The 12,779-nt window shown below is 44.4% G+C and overlaps 1 protein-coding gene across 3 annotated transcripts in view; it reads right to left on the reverse strand.

Moving 5' to 3' along the window:
• The window catches only part of SLC24A4 (solute carrier family 24 member 4), a 199,597-nt gene that overhangs the window by 19,954 nt on the left and 166,864 nt on the right, over positions 1-12,779 (reverse strand). For all 3 annotated transcript variants that reach the window (XM_053280737.1, XM_053280727.1, XM_053280717.1), the window contains 4 exons: positions 10,006-10,172; positions 4,938-5,052; positions 765-877; positions 105-170 (listed from right to left, as the gene is read on the reverse strand). In XM_053280737.1, the coding sequence (XP_053136712.1) occupies positions 105-170; positions 765-877; positions 4,938-5,052; positions 10,006-10,172 (461 nt within the window). The remainder of the gene's footprint in view (positions 1-104; positions 171-764; positions 878-4,937; positions 5,053-10,005; positions 10,173-12,779) is intronic.

The raw sequence follows: 12,779 nt of genomic DNA on the forward strand, positions 1-12,779 counted from the left end.
TCTCTGGGGAACTTGGCTTGAAGCCTCATAGTCACATTATATGGCTGCATCATATTAACTTGACTAGATGTGGAGAATGACTAATGCAGAGGAAAGACACTTACAGTAAGAGCTACAGATCCCAGGAGAAGCACAACAGAATAGACGAGTCCTTTGCTGTTTATCTTAACCTGTGCAAATCATGAAGGAAAAACAATCTTGATTAACTTTTTAACCAGGGTCCTTGTGACTGTGCAATCCCAGCCTCTACTGAGCTATTGAGTACCTTAGGCCAGGGATGGCTTTTGATCAGGTTCATGGCCCATCACTGGGTGCCCCACTGAAACAAAAGACTTCTGCATTCTTGCAAAGGCATCTGGGGCATCCTGACATTTTGTGTGTGGGCCAGTGCTTCATTTTTGATGAGTCACCACTTCTGATTCAGCAGGTGCCCAATGTGAAGAGGGAAAAGAGGTCAATTTTCTAACTCTACACTGTAGAATGTTTGGCTCAAAAGGGCCAAACACTCCAGTTAACAGCGATCTGCCCCCCGAGAGGTTTGGCGAAGGAGGATCTGTGGCCCCCGCCGCATCTGGATTATTATTTATTTGGTTCACTTATATGTACATTTAGTTGTCTGAGAACTGCACCCATAGCAAATTTGAACAGCTAGGAATGACATCTGAACGTCATGAAGGAACAGCAGTATCCAGATAATGCTCTGTCAAGTATATTTGCTTTTGTAATGGGGGTTTGAAAAGAAAAGTTTAAATGTATATACATACATTAGAGCCATAGTCAATCACCATCGTCTGTAAGCCCCATGGGAGTCCAAGGCCCACAAGGATGTCAAATACATTACTGCCAATCGTATTGGACACTGCCATGTCACCAAGGCCTGAAAAACAAATGCAACAACTATTATTGTCGAGGGCTGACTTTCAATAGATCGCAGCAAGGGAGTTGCTCTGCTATGTACGGAATCCTGACCCAGAATCAGGTCATCTACGAATGATTTAGCACCAGTTCCCCATGAAATGCCATCCACCGATGAGACTGCTTTGCTGAGACTGCTTTGCACATTGCAGACTGATTCAGCAGGAGTGGTGAGATGCCTGCTGAAATCTTTGATATGTTTAGACCTCCTAAGATTTGCTCCTTTAACCTACTTCTAATGTAACTCAAATAAAATGTTAACTTAGTTTCTGGAGTGTGTTTTACTTTCTGGGCAGTGGGCAAACAGCTGGTCGGAACTCAATTACCTCATAGCCAGTGGGGCACTTGTATATAAATATGCAACTACCTAATGGTGCAGCGGGGAAGCAACTTGCCTAGGGACAAGAGGCTGTTAGTCTGAATCCCCACTGGTATGTAACACCTATATCGGGCCTCAGCGATCTAGGAAGGTGATGAAAGGCATCATCTGGTAAATGGCAATGGTAAACCCCTCCTGTATTCTACCAAGAAAACAACATGGCTCTGTGGTCTCCAGGAGCTGACACCGACTCAATGACACAATCTTTCCTTTCCTTTATACTTACATACAGTTTTTCAACAGAAGTTCTCAAAGCAGTTTACATAGAAAAATAACTAATATATAAATAAGATGGTTTCCAGTCCCCAAAGAGCTCACAGTCTTAATCCTAAGAACCATCTTGCTCTGAAGGGAGGAGAAAAGGAGGAAGTGACAAAGCCGAAAGGGCTCAGCATATAAATATCTAAACATGCTGCATGACACATAGTTACTTACTTTCCCCCCAATAACTTTTTATTCGATTTTTTCCCACAACATAAGACACACACACACATACACAGAAGAAGAAAAACAAAAAACAAAAAAGGGCGGGGGGAAGGACTTCCATCCCATCATTAGAACAAGTATCAATTACAATACCAAAGTCTTGCCTGTAACTTAATCGTTCTCCCCCAGTTAAATCATACAAAAGTCAGCTCTACGGCATTTTTGAAACATTTTTGTTACCACTCAAAAGCCTGATACAAATCCATTTTATAATATGTTTTTAGGTAAATAGGGTCCCACTCCCTTTTAAATGCATCAGCATACTGATAACACCCGGCACCAAATCTCCTGATGACCTCACCCAGTGGTTTCATGTAAATATTAAAAAGCATTGGTGACGGAATGGAGCCCTGAGGGACTCCATATAATAGCTCCCATTTTAAAGAGGAACTGTCACCAAGCTCTAGCATCTGGAATCTGCCTGAAAGATAGGAGAGGAACCGCTGCGAAGCAGTGCCTCCTATCCCCAATTCCCCCAGGCGATCCAGAAGGATACCATGGTCAATGGTATCAAACGGCTCCGAGAGATCCAAAAGAACCAACAGAATTACACTCCCTCTGTCAATTCCCTGGTAAAGGTCCGACCAAGGCAGACTCAACCCCATAGCCCACTCTAAAGCCAGTTTGAAATGGGTCTAGATAATCGGTTTTCTCCAAAACCACCTGGAGCTGGTTAGTCACCACTCTCTCAATCACCTTGCCCAACCATGGGAGACTGGAGCCTATAACTATAATTGGAGCCTATAACTATCCATTGCTAAGGGGTCCAGGGAAGGCTTCTTAAGGAGTGGTCTAATCATTGCCTCCTTCAAACAAGGAGGCATCCTACCCTCTCTCAGAGATGAGTTAATGATATTAATTAAGCCATCACCAACAACCCCCCTGCTAGATAAAAGCAGCCAAGTTGGGCAAGGATCCAAAGAACAAGTGGTAGGCTGCACCGCCCCAAACAGCTTGTCTACGTCATCAGGCATCACAGATTGAAACTGATTCAATCTAATACTGCAAGAGGGATTGCTGGACACCACCTTAATAGACTCTGCAGAAACAGTGGAGTACAAGTCGTCCCAAATACAGGAGATTTTGTCCGCAAAGAACCCATTAAAAGCACTGAAGCCACCTCTGTGCCAGTGCTGACCGGGGCTGCAGGTAGGCACTCTGCAGTGCCTCACGTGTGCTTTTTGTTAGAGCACCAGTGTGGGGAAAGTGGCAGGGTGCAGGCTGGCAGTGCCTCCCCTGTCCCTTAAAGAACCCCCCAGCCTCTGAACTGGCTCAAACCCCGGATGACAGAAGCGGTTTGGCACTCTGAGAATGGAATGCCGCACAGTTCCGTGCACATCCCTAGTCGGTTTTGGCCACCCCAGTGCTGCAGATATACAAAATTTAACCCCTTTCCCCCAAGTATACCATGGTCCGGTCAATTGCCCAACTGCCAATTTTGGGGCTGCGTATGGCGAGGTTTGCCTCTATATAAATGTCATAAATAAAGAACTCTAAAAAGAAACACAAGATATACAGCAGCAACCGTCTCTGAACAGCTGTGCTGGGGTTGGATAGGGATGGTTGCCCTTCCCCTGCTAATTATAAGAGAATCACCACTTTAAAAAGCAGAAAACCCCAATAAAAATTCTTACATCATTGAGGCTGAGAGATACTGAATGGTGTGGAAAATGAACATACTAGTTAGGATTCAAATAAATTAAATTAGTTCTGTGCGGCCAAAAGGAGTCACTTTGGGATTTGTCTCTCTGGATCAACAGCCCTACAACAGCCCTGGGCAACTCACTTTTGAATTTGAGAAGACTTTGCAAAGCAGTTTTGATATGGCACGGGGATCCGCCATGCAAAGGAAAAGAAAGTCCAAAATCTGAATGCCAAAGCCTATGTGGACATGTCAGATCCTTCTTGGGTTACACAATGCTAATATTGAAGATATACACTGGCTAGACTGAAGATCTGTACTGAAAGAACCACACTGGCTGCCGATAAGTTTCCAGGCAAAATACTAGCTGCTGGTTATAACCTATAAAGCCCTAAATGGCTTGGGCCCTGGGCATTTAAGAGAACATCTTCTTCGTTATGAACCCCATTGCCCATTGAGATCATCAGGAGAGGTCCGTCTGCAGTTGCCACTGGCTCGTCTGGTGGCTACTTGGGGACAGGCCTTCTCTGCTGCTGCCCCAGAGCTTTGGAATGCGCTCCCTGCTGAAATAAGAGCCTCCCCATCTCTGACAACTCTTTAAAAGGCAGTCAAGATGCACCTATTCGCTCAGGCTTTTAATTAAATATTGAGGCGATTCTCACAATCGGGTGAAATCAGCCTAAGGGAGCCTAGCCCAATTCCGCCCGTGCGTGAGAACCACCAGGCTCACAGCCGAGCCCGGTCTCACCAAAGCTGGTAGCCCGCTTAACTCACCCTCCCCTAAGCCCAGGTTAGCAGACCGAGTGCTCCACTAACCTGGGCTATTGAATTGTGTGTTGCTGCGGCGCGTCTCCGCACCGCAACTCATGAGTAGACCCCCGACCGAGAGGCTAAAAAGCAGCCTCCCGGCTCAGGGGTCTCTCCAGCATGCCCTGCGCTCTCACACAGGGCATGCTGGAACTTCCAGGGGCTGCGTGGCCCCCGATCGCTGCAGCCCCTGCCTTCTCCATGATGGAGCCGGCAGTCGTGTGGGCAGCCGATCCGGCCGCCCAGGCTCTGCGGGCACTCGTCTGTGGGGAGAGCGGGCTAAGTCCGCTCTCCCCGCTTAACCCCATCTGGCGGTTCCCACTGATCGTGGGAACCGCCTCATTGTTTTAACTGTTTTAACATTGTTTTAAAATATTGTTTTAAATTTTAAATCGTCGTAATGTTTTAACTTTTACTATATCATTTATTTTGTTTTAAATACTGTTTTAAGTTTTCATTCATTTATTTTAACTAATATTTTAACTATGTGTTTGTTTGTTGTAAACCGCCCAGAGATGTGAGTTTGGGGCAGTATAGAAATATGTTAAATAAAATAATTAAATAAACAAACAAACAAACAAAATATATCTGGGCATACACTGCTTCTGAAATGGTATTAGCCCCTTGTGTGTACAACAAATGCAAGACGTCTGTCTACTGGTACAGAGGACATATACAATATTCATCTGAAATCAATGCAGCCATTACCTTGTCTTGCTACTATTAAACTGGCCATGCAGTCCGGTACACTGGTTCCTGCAGCTAGGAAGGTAATGCCCATGATAACATCAGGGATCCCCAGGGTGTATCCAATCACTGTAACCTAGGTGACAAAAGAAAGCACAGTAGCTGAAAACAATAGAGTTGCCTCTTTTGGATCCTGTACTCTTGATAAAGATCGTGTCTCACTGTTTGATTGCGCATGTGGGTGTTAATATGAATTAAGTGCATAAACACAAGCATTGCAGTCATGAAACTAAATTGCAGCAGTATTCTGACTAACCACCTAGGACAAAACAAAAAACAACCGTGCTTGCAAAGAACAGGGGTAACTGCTGAGAGGTGTGAACCTCTTGCATGCCTCCCATGTTTTTTAACAGAAACGGCACAAGTCATGCTTCCAGTGGACTGAGTTTGTGTGAGGTGCCACTTTCTACGTGGACTAGTTTCACAGTGCTATCACACCGGGCCCTTTCCTAAACATTTACATAGGAAACTGTCCTAGACTGCTGGTGCATCTACTTTACATGACTTCCCGTGGTTTCAGACAGGGTTCTTTTCCAGCACAACCTAGAGCTGGACTATGGACCTTCATTCTGCATGCAAAGCAGGTGGTTTAGCGTTAAGCTATGGCCATTCCCCAGACAATACTTACTGAGCCTTTTCTCACGATCAGTGAGAAAGAGCTCCAATCTGTAGGTGAGGAAGGAATGAAATGCTTACCTCCCCAGAAGATGATTGAGGGCTCCTTCCTGGGAGATCGGATTGCCTGCCCAGAAGATTGCCTGCTACTGCCAGCAGCATGGAGGGTCAGGGGCTGGAATGCTTCTTCCCAGCCCCTGGAACTCCTACAATACACCATGCAATAATGGCACTGGCTGGGATGCTACTTGCGTGTAGGTGACACACAAGCACTAAGCCTGGTTTAAGGGTGCCCTCGCGCCCCAAACCCAGGCTAAGCAGAGGGCTCCCTAAGTGGGCTTGCCACTGCGCCACTGCCGGAATTGCATGTCTCCACGTAGCTCAGTTCACACACACTGGCAAAACCGGGCTGGGTTTCCTTAGTCTGGTTTTGCCTGCGTGTATGAATAGCCCCACTGTTTTTTCTTCTTCTTCAACTGGCATGCCTCTTTTCAGCTGACTGAAGGCAACCGGAAGTATAAATCAGGGCTGGAGGGAGCCAGTAGAGCCAATTGGTGGGCCTTCCATGAGGTGAAGTGAGGCCGTCATCTCAGGCATCAGATTATTGGGGTGCAAGCAAGGTGGCAAGATTATACCTTCCTGCCTCCCACTTTTAAAAAAAGGGAAAGAAGGGGATGAGGGTGCACCTATGGGGAGCAGCATTTGTCACCCTGCCTCAGGCATAGAGCTGCCAATGTAGTGCAGTAGTTAGAGTATCAGACTAAAGCCAGAGAGAACAAGTTTCAAATCTACACTCAGTCCTACTGCTCACTGGGACACCTTGGATCAGCCATAATCTTTCAGCCAAATCTGTTTCCCCGGGGTTTTTTATGAGACCAAAAGGGGTGAGGGAAAGAACCATGTATGAGTACCTAAAACTCACACTCAAGAACCATCTTGAGTACCTGAAAAGCAGGGCAGGATAAAAATATAATAAACAGATCTTTAAGAGGGATGACGCTGATACAATATAGAGGCAGAGAAAATTAACATCTGTCTTCAGATTAGGAGAGAGCTTCGGTATCCCACAAAGGCCAGTGCCTTCCCTCCACAGAAACCAATACATGCAAAATAAGGGAAGTTCTTCCTGTTCACAGTTCCTGAGATAAAACAGAAATTCGTTTCTGGTCCATAAGTCAGATTGCCTTTCCCAGCTCCTGTTTTCAAGCTGTTTGTATTTGATGACAATCCGTGTGTGTCCTTTAAAGTGAAAAATGCTAGAGAACAACTGGTATAAAGTGCCTCACTGGATATACTGATAAGAATACTGTTTTACACAAAGCTACCCAAGGAAAACATTGGGAACTTGTTAAAAGCTTTAAAAGGGACTCTGGCTCAAAATAAAACTAGAGAACATTTTTTTGCCATTTCCCTTCATACTAGGCATTGCTTACCCCAAAGGGATAACATTCACTTCTGGACGTCAAGATGGATGTAATATTAAAGCAGAAATCATTGTGGGTTCTTTACCCACCTTGGCTTACGCCCTGAAATCAAATGCTAGGTCAGTTAAGTGGGCACAGACTCAGTGAAGCTGTGATGACACTTATGGTTTCCAACTCCCAAATCAAGTTTTCTGGATTTTTCATAATGCTTCTACACTGCATATGGCAGTGTTTGAATGCAAAATGAAAGTGAGGACTGTGGGTTACCAGGGCCAGCTCCAGGCACCAGGAGTCCCTCAGTATACTGACCTCTATGTGAACAACCTCAAAGGAACAGCTCTGCCACCACACACAGGTTATAAAGACAGAAGCCGCTTTGGAGATCAGCAGTAGGCTCTTCTGAAGGTCCTGGGATTCAATGGCTGCCGAATGGTATTGACTCCTGATGTCAGCTCTTTGTGTAACTCTTCTCTCTCTGTTCACTCACCTGAACATTTATCTGTCTATATGTTCATATTTTGCTTTATCATTTATTTATTTATTTACACAGTCAGATAGGTGTTATTGACTGATCTGTTTTATCCAGACATCGAGTCCTTCCCAAGAACCTGGGATGGCTGAATTTTATTGTCAATGTTGTTGCTGTTGTTATAGATATCGTCGCAGAATATAGGCTGTTCCCAGTAAAGTTGCTTGTTTGTAATTGGCTGATGGTTGTTGTTGTTGTTGTTGTTGTTGTTATTATTATTATTACTATTGAGGTTAATATTTTCTTTATGTGATGAAGATAAAATGAGAACTGTGGCTAAATACTGCTATATTCTTTGCAAAATGCATGCTAATGTTTAGTTTATGTTTGTAATGTCTGTATTTGTAAAACTGCTGGTCAAGGACCGAATAAATATTATGTATGTATGTATGTATGTTTTTTTTTATTATTATTATTATTATTATTATTATTATTATTATTATTATTATTATTATTATTTCTTATTTACACAGTGAGACAGGTGTTATTGACTGGTTTGTTTTATCCAGGCATCGAGTCCTTCCCAAGGACCTGGGATGGCTGAATTTTATCATCAATACTGTTGGTTATTATAGATATCGTCGCAAAATATAGGCTGTTCCCAGTAAAGCTGCTTTTTGTAATTGGCTGATGGTGATTTCTGTGGCCCCTATGGTGTTGAGGTGCTCTTCAAGGTCTTATTATTATTATTATTTCTTGTTTACACAGTCAGACAGGTGTTATTGACTGGTTTGTTTTATCCAGACATCGAGTCCTTCCCAAGGACCTGGGATGGCTGAATTTTATCATCAATACTGTTGGTTATTATAGATATCGTCGCAAAATATAGGCTGTTCCCTGTTGTTGTTGTTGTTGTTGTTGTTGTTGTTGTTGTTGTTGTTGTTGTTGTTATTATTATTATTATTATTATTATTATTATTATTATTATTATTATTTTAAAAGACAACTTGCAAAACTACTCCAGGGATCTAGAGGGACATAATAGGTAGGGATGTGCATGAACCTTGGTTTGTGCACTGGTTAGAATCTGAACCAGTTCCTGGTTCTGCAAACCGGTTCATTCTGGTTCGGCCCAACCACAAACTGGTTTGGCGGTTCGAGGGCAGCACAGGTGGATGGCAAGCGAAACCATTAAAAGTGGGTGGCAAGCGAAACCATTAAAAGTGAGTAAAGCAGGCCTTAACTGTGTGACAGACGCTCCATGCAGCTTCCTGCTGCAGATTGTGAGCCACACAGTAACTTGCACATGATGATGTTGCGGTGCCAGCATGCACGTGGCCTCTGCGCATGCACAGAAGTTATTTGTGTGGTCAGCAACATCATGCTGTAACTGGCGAGTAACTGGCCCTATCCACCCCAAGCACAGGACCTCCGGTGACTCTTGCTGGTGTCTATCTTATGTTTCTTTTTAGATTGAGAGCCCTTTTGGGGACAGGGATCCATCTTATTGATTTGTTATTTCTCTGTGTAAACCACCCTGAGCCATTTTTGGAAGGGCGGTATAGGAATTGAATGAATGAATGAATGCTGACCACGCACATGGCTTCCGTGCATGCTTGTGTGTACAGTGCCCTGAGTTTGTGGGCTGGGGGTATATTAAATCTCTAAATAAATAAATAAATGTGCGTGCCAGCACCCTGCCGCCATGCGCAGGCTGCTGGGGGGAGCGCCACCTGCAGCAGGAAGCTGCATGTTCTTGCAGTCACACAGGTAAGGCCTTTACTCATTTTCAAAAGTGCCGCTCACCCCCCGCCACCCGGCGGCACCTTCTAACCAGCAGACTGGTTCATGGTTGGGCTGAATCAGAATGAACCAGTTAACAGAACCACAAACTGGTTCAAATTCGAATCGCTGCAAGAACTGAGGTTTGTGCACATCTCTAATGGGCTCCAGGCAATCAGTGCTGCCCCCCAGCCAGCTTCTGCTGTAAACTTGCAGAAGAGTTTTCTTTTTCAAAACTCAAGGAAAGGGAGAGTTATGTTTGAACTGAACAATATGGCTCACAAGCTGCACACTGCCACATATGAACTCCACTGATGGAGTTGGCACCCCAGAGCACTTCTGCTGCAGAATGATGTGCAAACTCAGTTGTGCAACATTATACCACAGTAGAGCTGCCCTGGAGTGGAAGTCCATTGATGCAATTTACATGTGCGCTGCAGTGCAGGGAGGTCTCCTACTGCCCACATTGCATTGTGTGATATGTGAGTCAATGAATGTGCTTCCAAACCAGCCTCCTCTGCTTTATCTGTGTCTTCACCCTAGCTTACCCAAAGGGCTGGATTAAAATTATTTGGTCACTTAAGAGAGAACAGCAGCAACATAAGGTTGAGGGAAACTCACTATAGTGACTCAATTGTTTATTTTTTTATGTGTACAACAAGCCGAGCACTGAGGTGAAGGAAGGAAGCACATGATGAACATTGCTCTTGGTAAACCAAGTAACCGTGCAATCACTCACCAGCCACACCATAAAGTAGGAAAACACAGCAATCCATAGAGTGGATAAGATGAACGTCAGCATGAAAAGATTCTCCCAACGTGGTTTGCTGCAGTTTGGGATGGTGAAAAAGAGGAGCAATATCAATGGCCATGTCAGAATCCATTTGACTTTGTCCATTTTTCCTTCTGCATAAAGAGAAAGGGAGAAAAGTAATTTTGGCTTTGTGGTTTAATGTACAAAGTCATATTCATACTTAGGCATAATGAGATGAAATTTAGATGGAAATGAATTCAAAATTGGTCACTGTTTTGCATTCCAAAGGAGAGGAGAGGAGGGGGTTTAAACCCCAGTTCCCAATTAATGTGCATTGCGTTTTGAGAAGTCTAAATTGTGTCAAGCTTGCTTCTCAGAATAGCAAAGGTTACATGAGACTTCAGCACTTTGGAAAACAAGAAAAGGCTTTAATAAGAGTTTTTGGACTACAGATCCCAGCATTCTCAGCCACAGTGGCCAATAGTCAGGGATGATGAGAGTTGTAGGCCAACATCTGTAGGAGTGCCAAGGTTGAGTAGCCCTGGTTTACAAAAATGTGGCAAAAACACATCCCAAGAAAAAGGTTGTGCCACTCTCCCACCATCCAGTTAAGGGCTAAAATTAGGGATCTGAGGCTGGTCTCTGTGGTTCTCATCTAGCACTTTACCCACTACAACACATTGGCATGGGGAGAGGACAATGTATTACTCTTACCAGTGAAATTAAAACTAACCAATAGGTGCCCATGACACTCACAAAGCCACTTTCCACAGATCGCTTATGATCATAATAGATGGTGAAGCTGAGAAAGGGAAATTGCACCATTCCAGAGTGTTTCCTTACTCTGCAAGTTTAAATGGCAATGGATTTATCAATGCAGCCAGGACAGCCAGAAATTTACCTATTTAAAACATCCAGTGAAACCTGGAATTCTCAGGATGGTGAATTCCATGCCAGGTGTCCAATTCTGAACTAGTACCACACAATCTCTTTGGCATATTATTTGAGAACCACTTCTTCTCTTCACATTAATCTCTCAGATTTTTCCATATATGTGGAGGAAACCTGGTTTTGGTTACATATTGAGACTGCAGCTATGTGTACCTTCAAAATGGATTATCATGAGAACAGGCTAATAAAGACTTTTGCACTTCCAGAAAAGTGCAAAAGTACCCCAGGAGGCCCATTTTCTCTTGAAGCCTCAAACACTTCCTATTAGGCAACCCTTCCCAATTAGGCAGACAGATTTTAAAACATGTAGCTAAGTGGTAGGGGTGTGAACAAACCGGTTTGCGGTCAAAATGGCCCGCTGCGAACCAGGTGGTTTGACCACAAACTACTCTGAACTGGTTCGAACTGGTTCGACCGGACCAGCTGATCGGTCTGACCAAATTGGTTCACGGGGTGGTGGTTCAGTCTGAATTTCGACCAAACCATTGCACGCAGTCCATGCACACCCCTACTAAGCGGTGAGTTGTTAAAAAATAAATAAATCCCTGTCTTAACAGATAATATCCCCTCGTCTGCCCTACCAGTCCTTAGTAATTAGCAAGTTTCAAAGCTTGTGAGGCTATTCTCACATGCAGCCTAACCCAAGTGAGGTTTTAGGCCAGTGCCACCTAGCCTAGCTTTTTAGCCCAGCTGCTGGCTGAAGTTAAGGGATTGAGCGCTCCCCTAACCCGGGATACTTGCTCGTGGTCGAGCTGGGCTGCTTCCAGCCCAACCGCACAAAGAGACAGGCACCTAGAGCGCCCATCTCTTGGGGGAATCCCCCAATGCATCATGTGTGTTGTGCGATGCATTGTGTGATCTCTGGAGGCTGGAACTCTGTTTACCCATGCTGCCAGGAGTAGCAGGGAGATTCATCCGTACTGCTCTCGGCAGCACTGGTCGTGTGGGCAAGCAGCTTGTGCAACTTCGGGGCTGCAAGTAGACATCTGGGTAAAGGTAGGTTGTACCCTGCTTCCCCACCCCACCCCACCCCACCCCACCCCAGGCATGTGAACAACCCCAATATCTCCAATGGCAGGCCTCAAATTTCCAAATGAGACAAAGCCCTAGCCCCCACACCTGATTGGTTAAGAGTCCTGAAGCAGAATTTTGTGTATGAAAGGATCATTTTGAAAGCACACATCCTTCAAGATGTATGTTGCAGAAATCAAACTGCCAGGGGAAATTGCTGTCTGCCATAGTTTCATTCCAGAGGTGGAATGCTGATGAAGTATTTACATCAGTGCTAAGGTATTCCCCCCTGCTTTGTCTTCCTTTTTCAAAGTAGCTTGTTGATCCTTCTTTCTCTGTGTTTAAGAACAAAAATGCCCTTTTTGGTTCAAATGCTTTTTAATAAATTGTAGCTGAGAATGATGGGACTTGTAGTTCAGCAACGTATGGAGTACTACAGGTTGGGAACCCCTGGTTTAAGGTGAGGTAGTTCTGTGTATTCAGTAACAACACCTTGCTTAGGTCTGAAGAGGGTGAAGCTGGAAAGATCCCATACACAGAGAATGGGGGTTGCAGATCAGCACTTAAAGTATACCTTCCAAAGTACACTCCTCAACAAAGATATCTAGAAACTGTCCAGAAGTATTTGGTGGCAGGGGCAAAACTTAGTGTCAAATCCCAGAAGAGATTTTGGTTTCCATCAGCTGAGCATGTAGATGTTTATTTTCTGAGGTGTCACAGAGAGGGGGGAAACAGGCATACACCTTCCTACTAGTATATAAGCTAAGCACACATCTAAGCTATGGAATATCAACAGC

Source organism: Hemicordylus capensis, chromosome 1 (assembly GCF_027244095.1).
Source record: "Hemicordylus capensis ecotype Gifberg chromosome 1, rHemCap1.1.pri, whole genome shotgun sequence".
NCBI classification, from domain to species: domain Eukaryota; kingdom Metazoa; phylum Chordata; class Lepidosauria; order Squamata; family Cordylidae; genus Hemicordylus; species Hemicordylus capensis.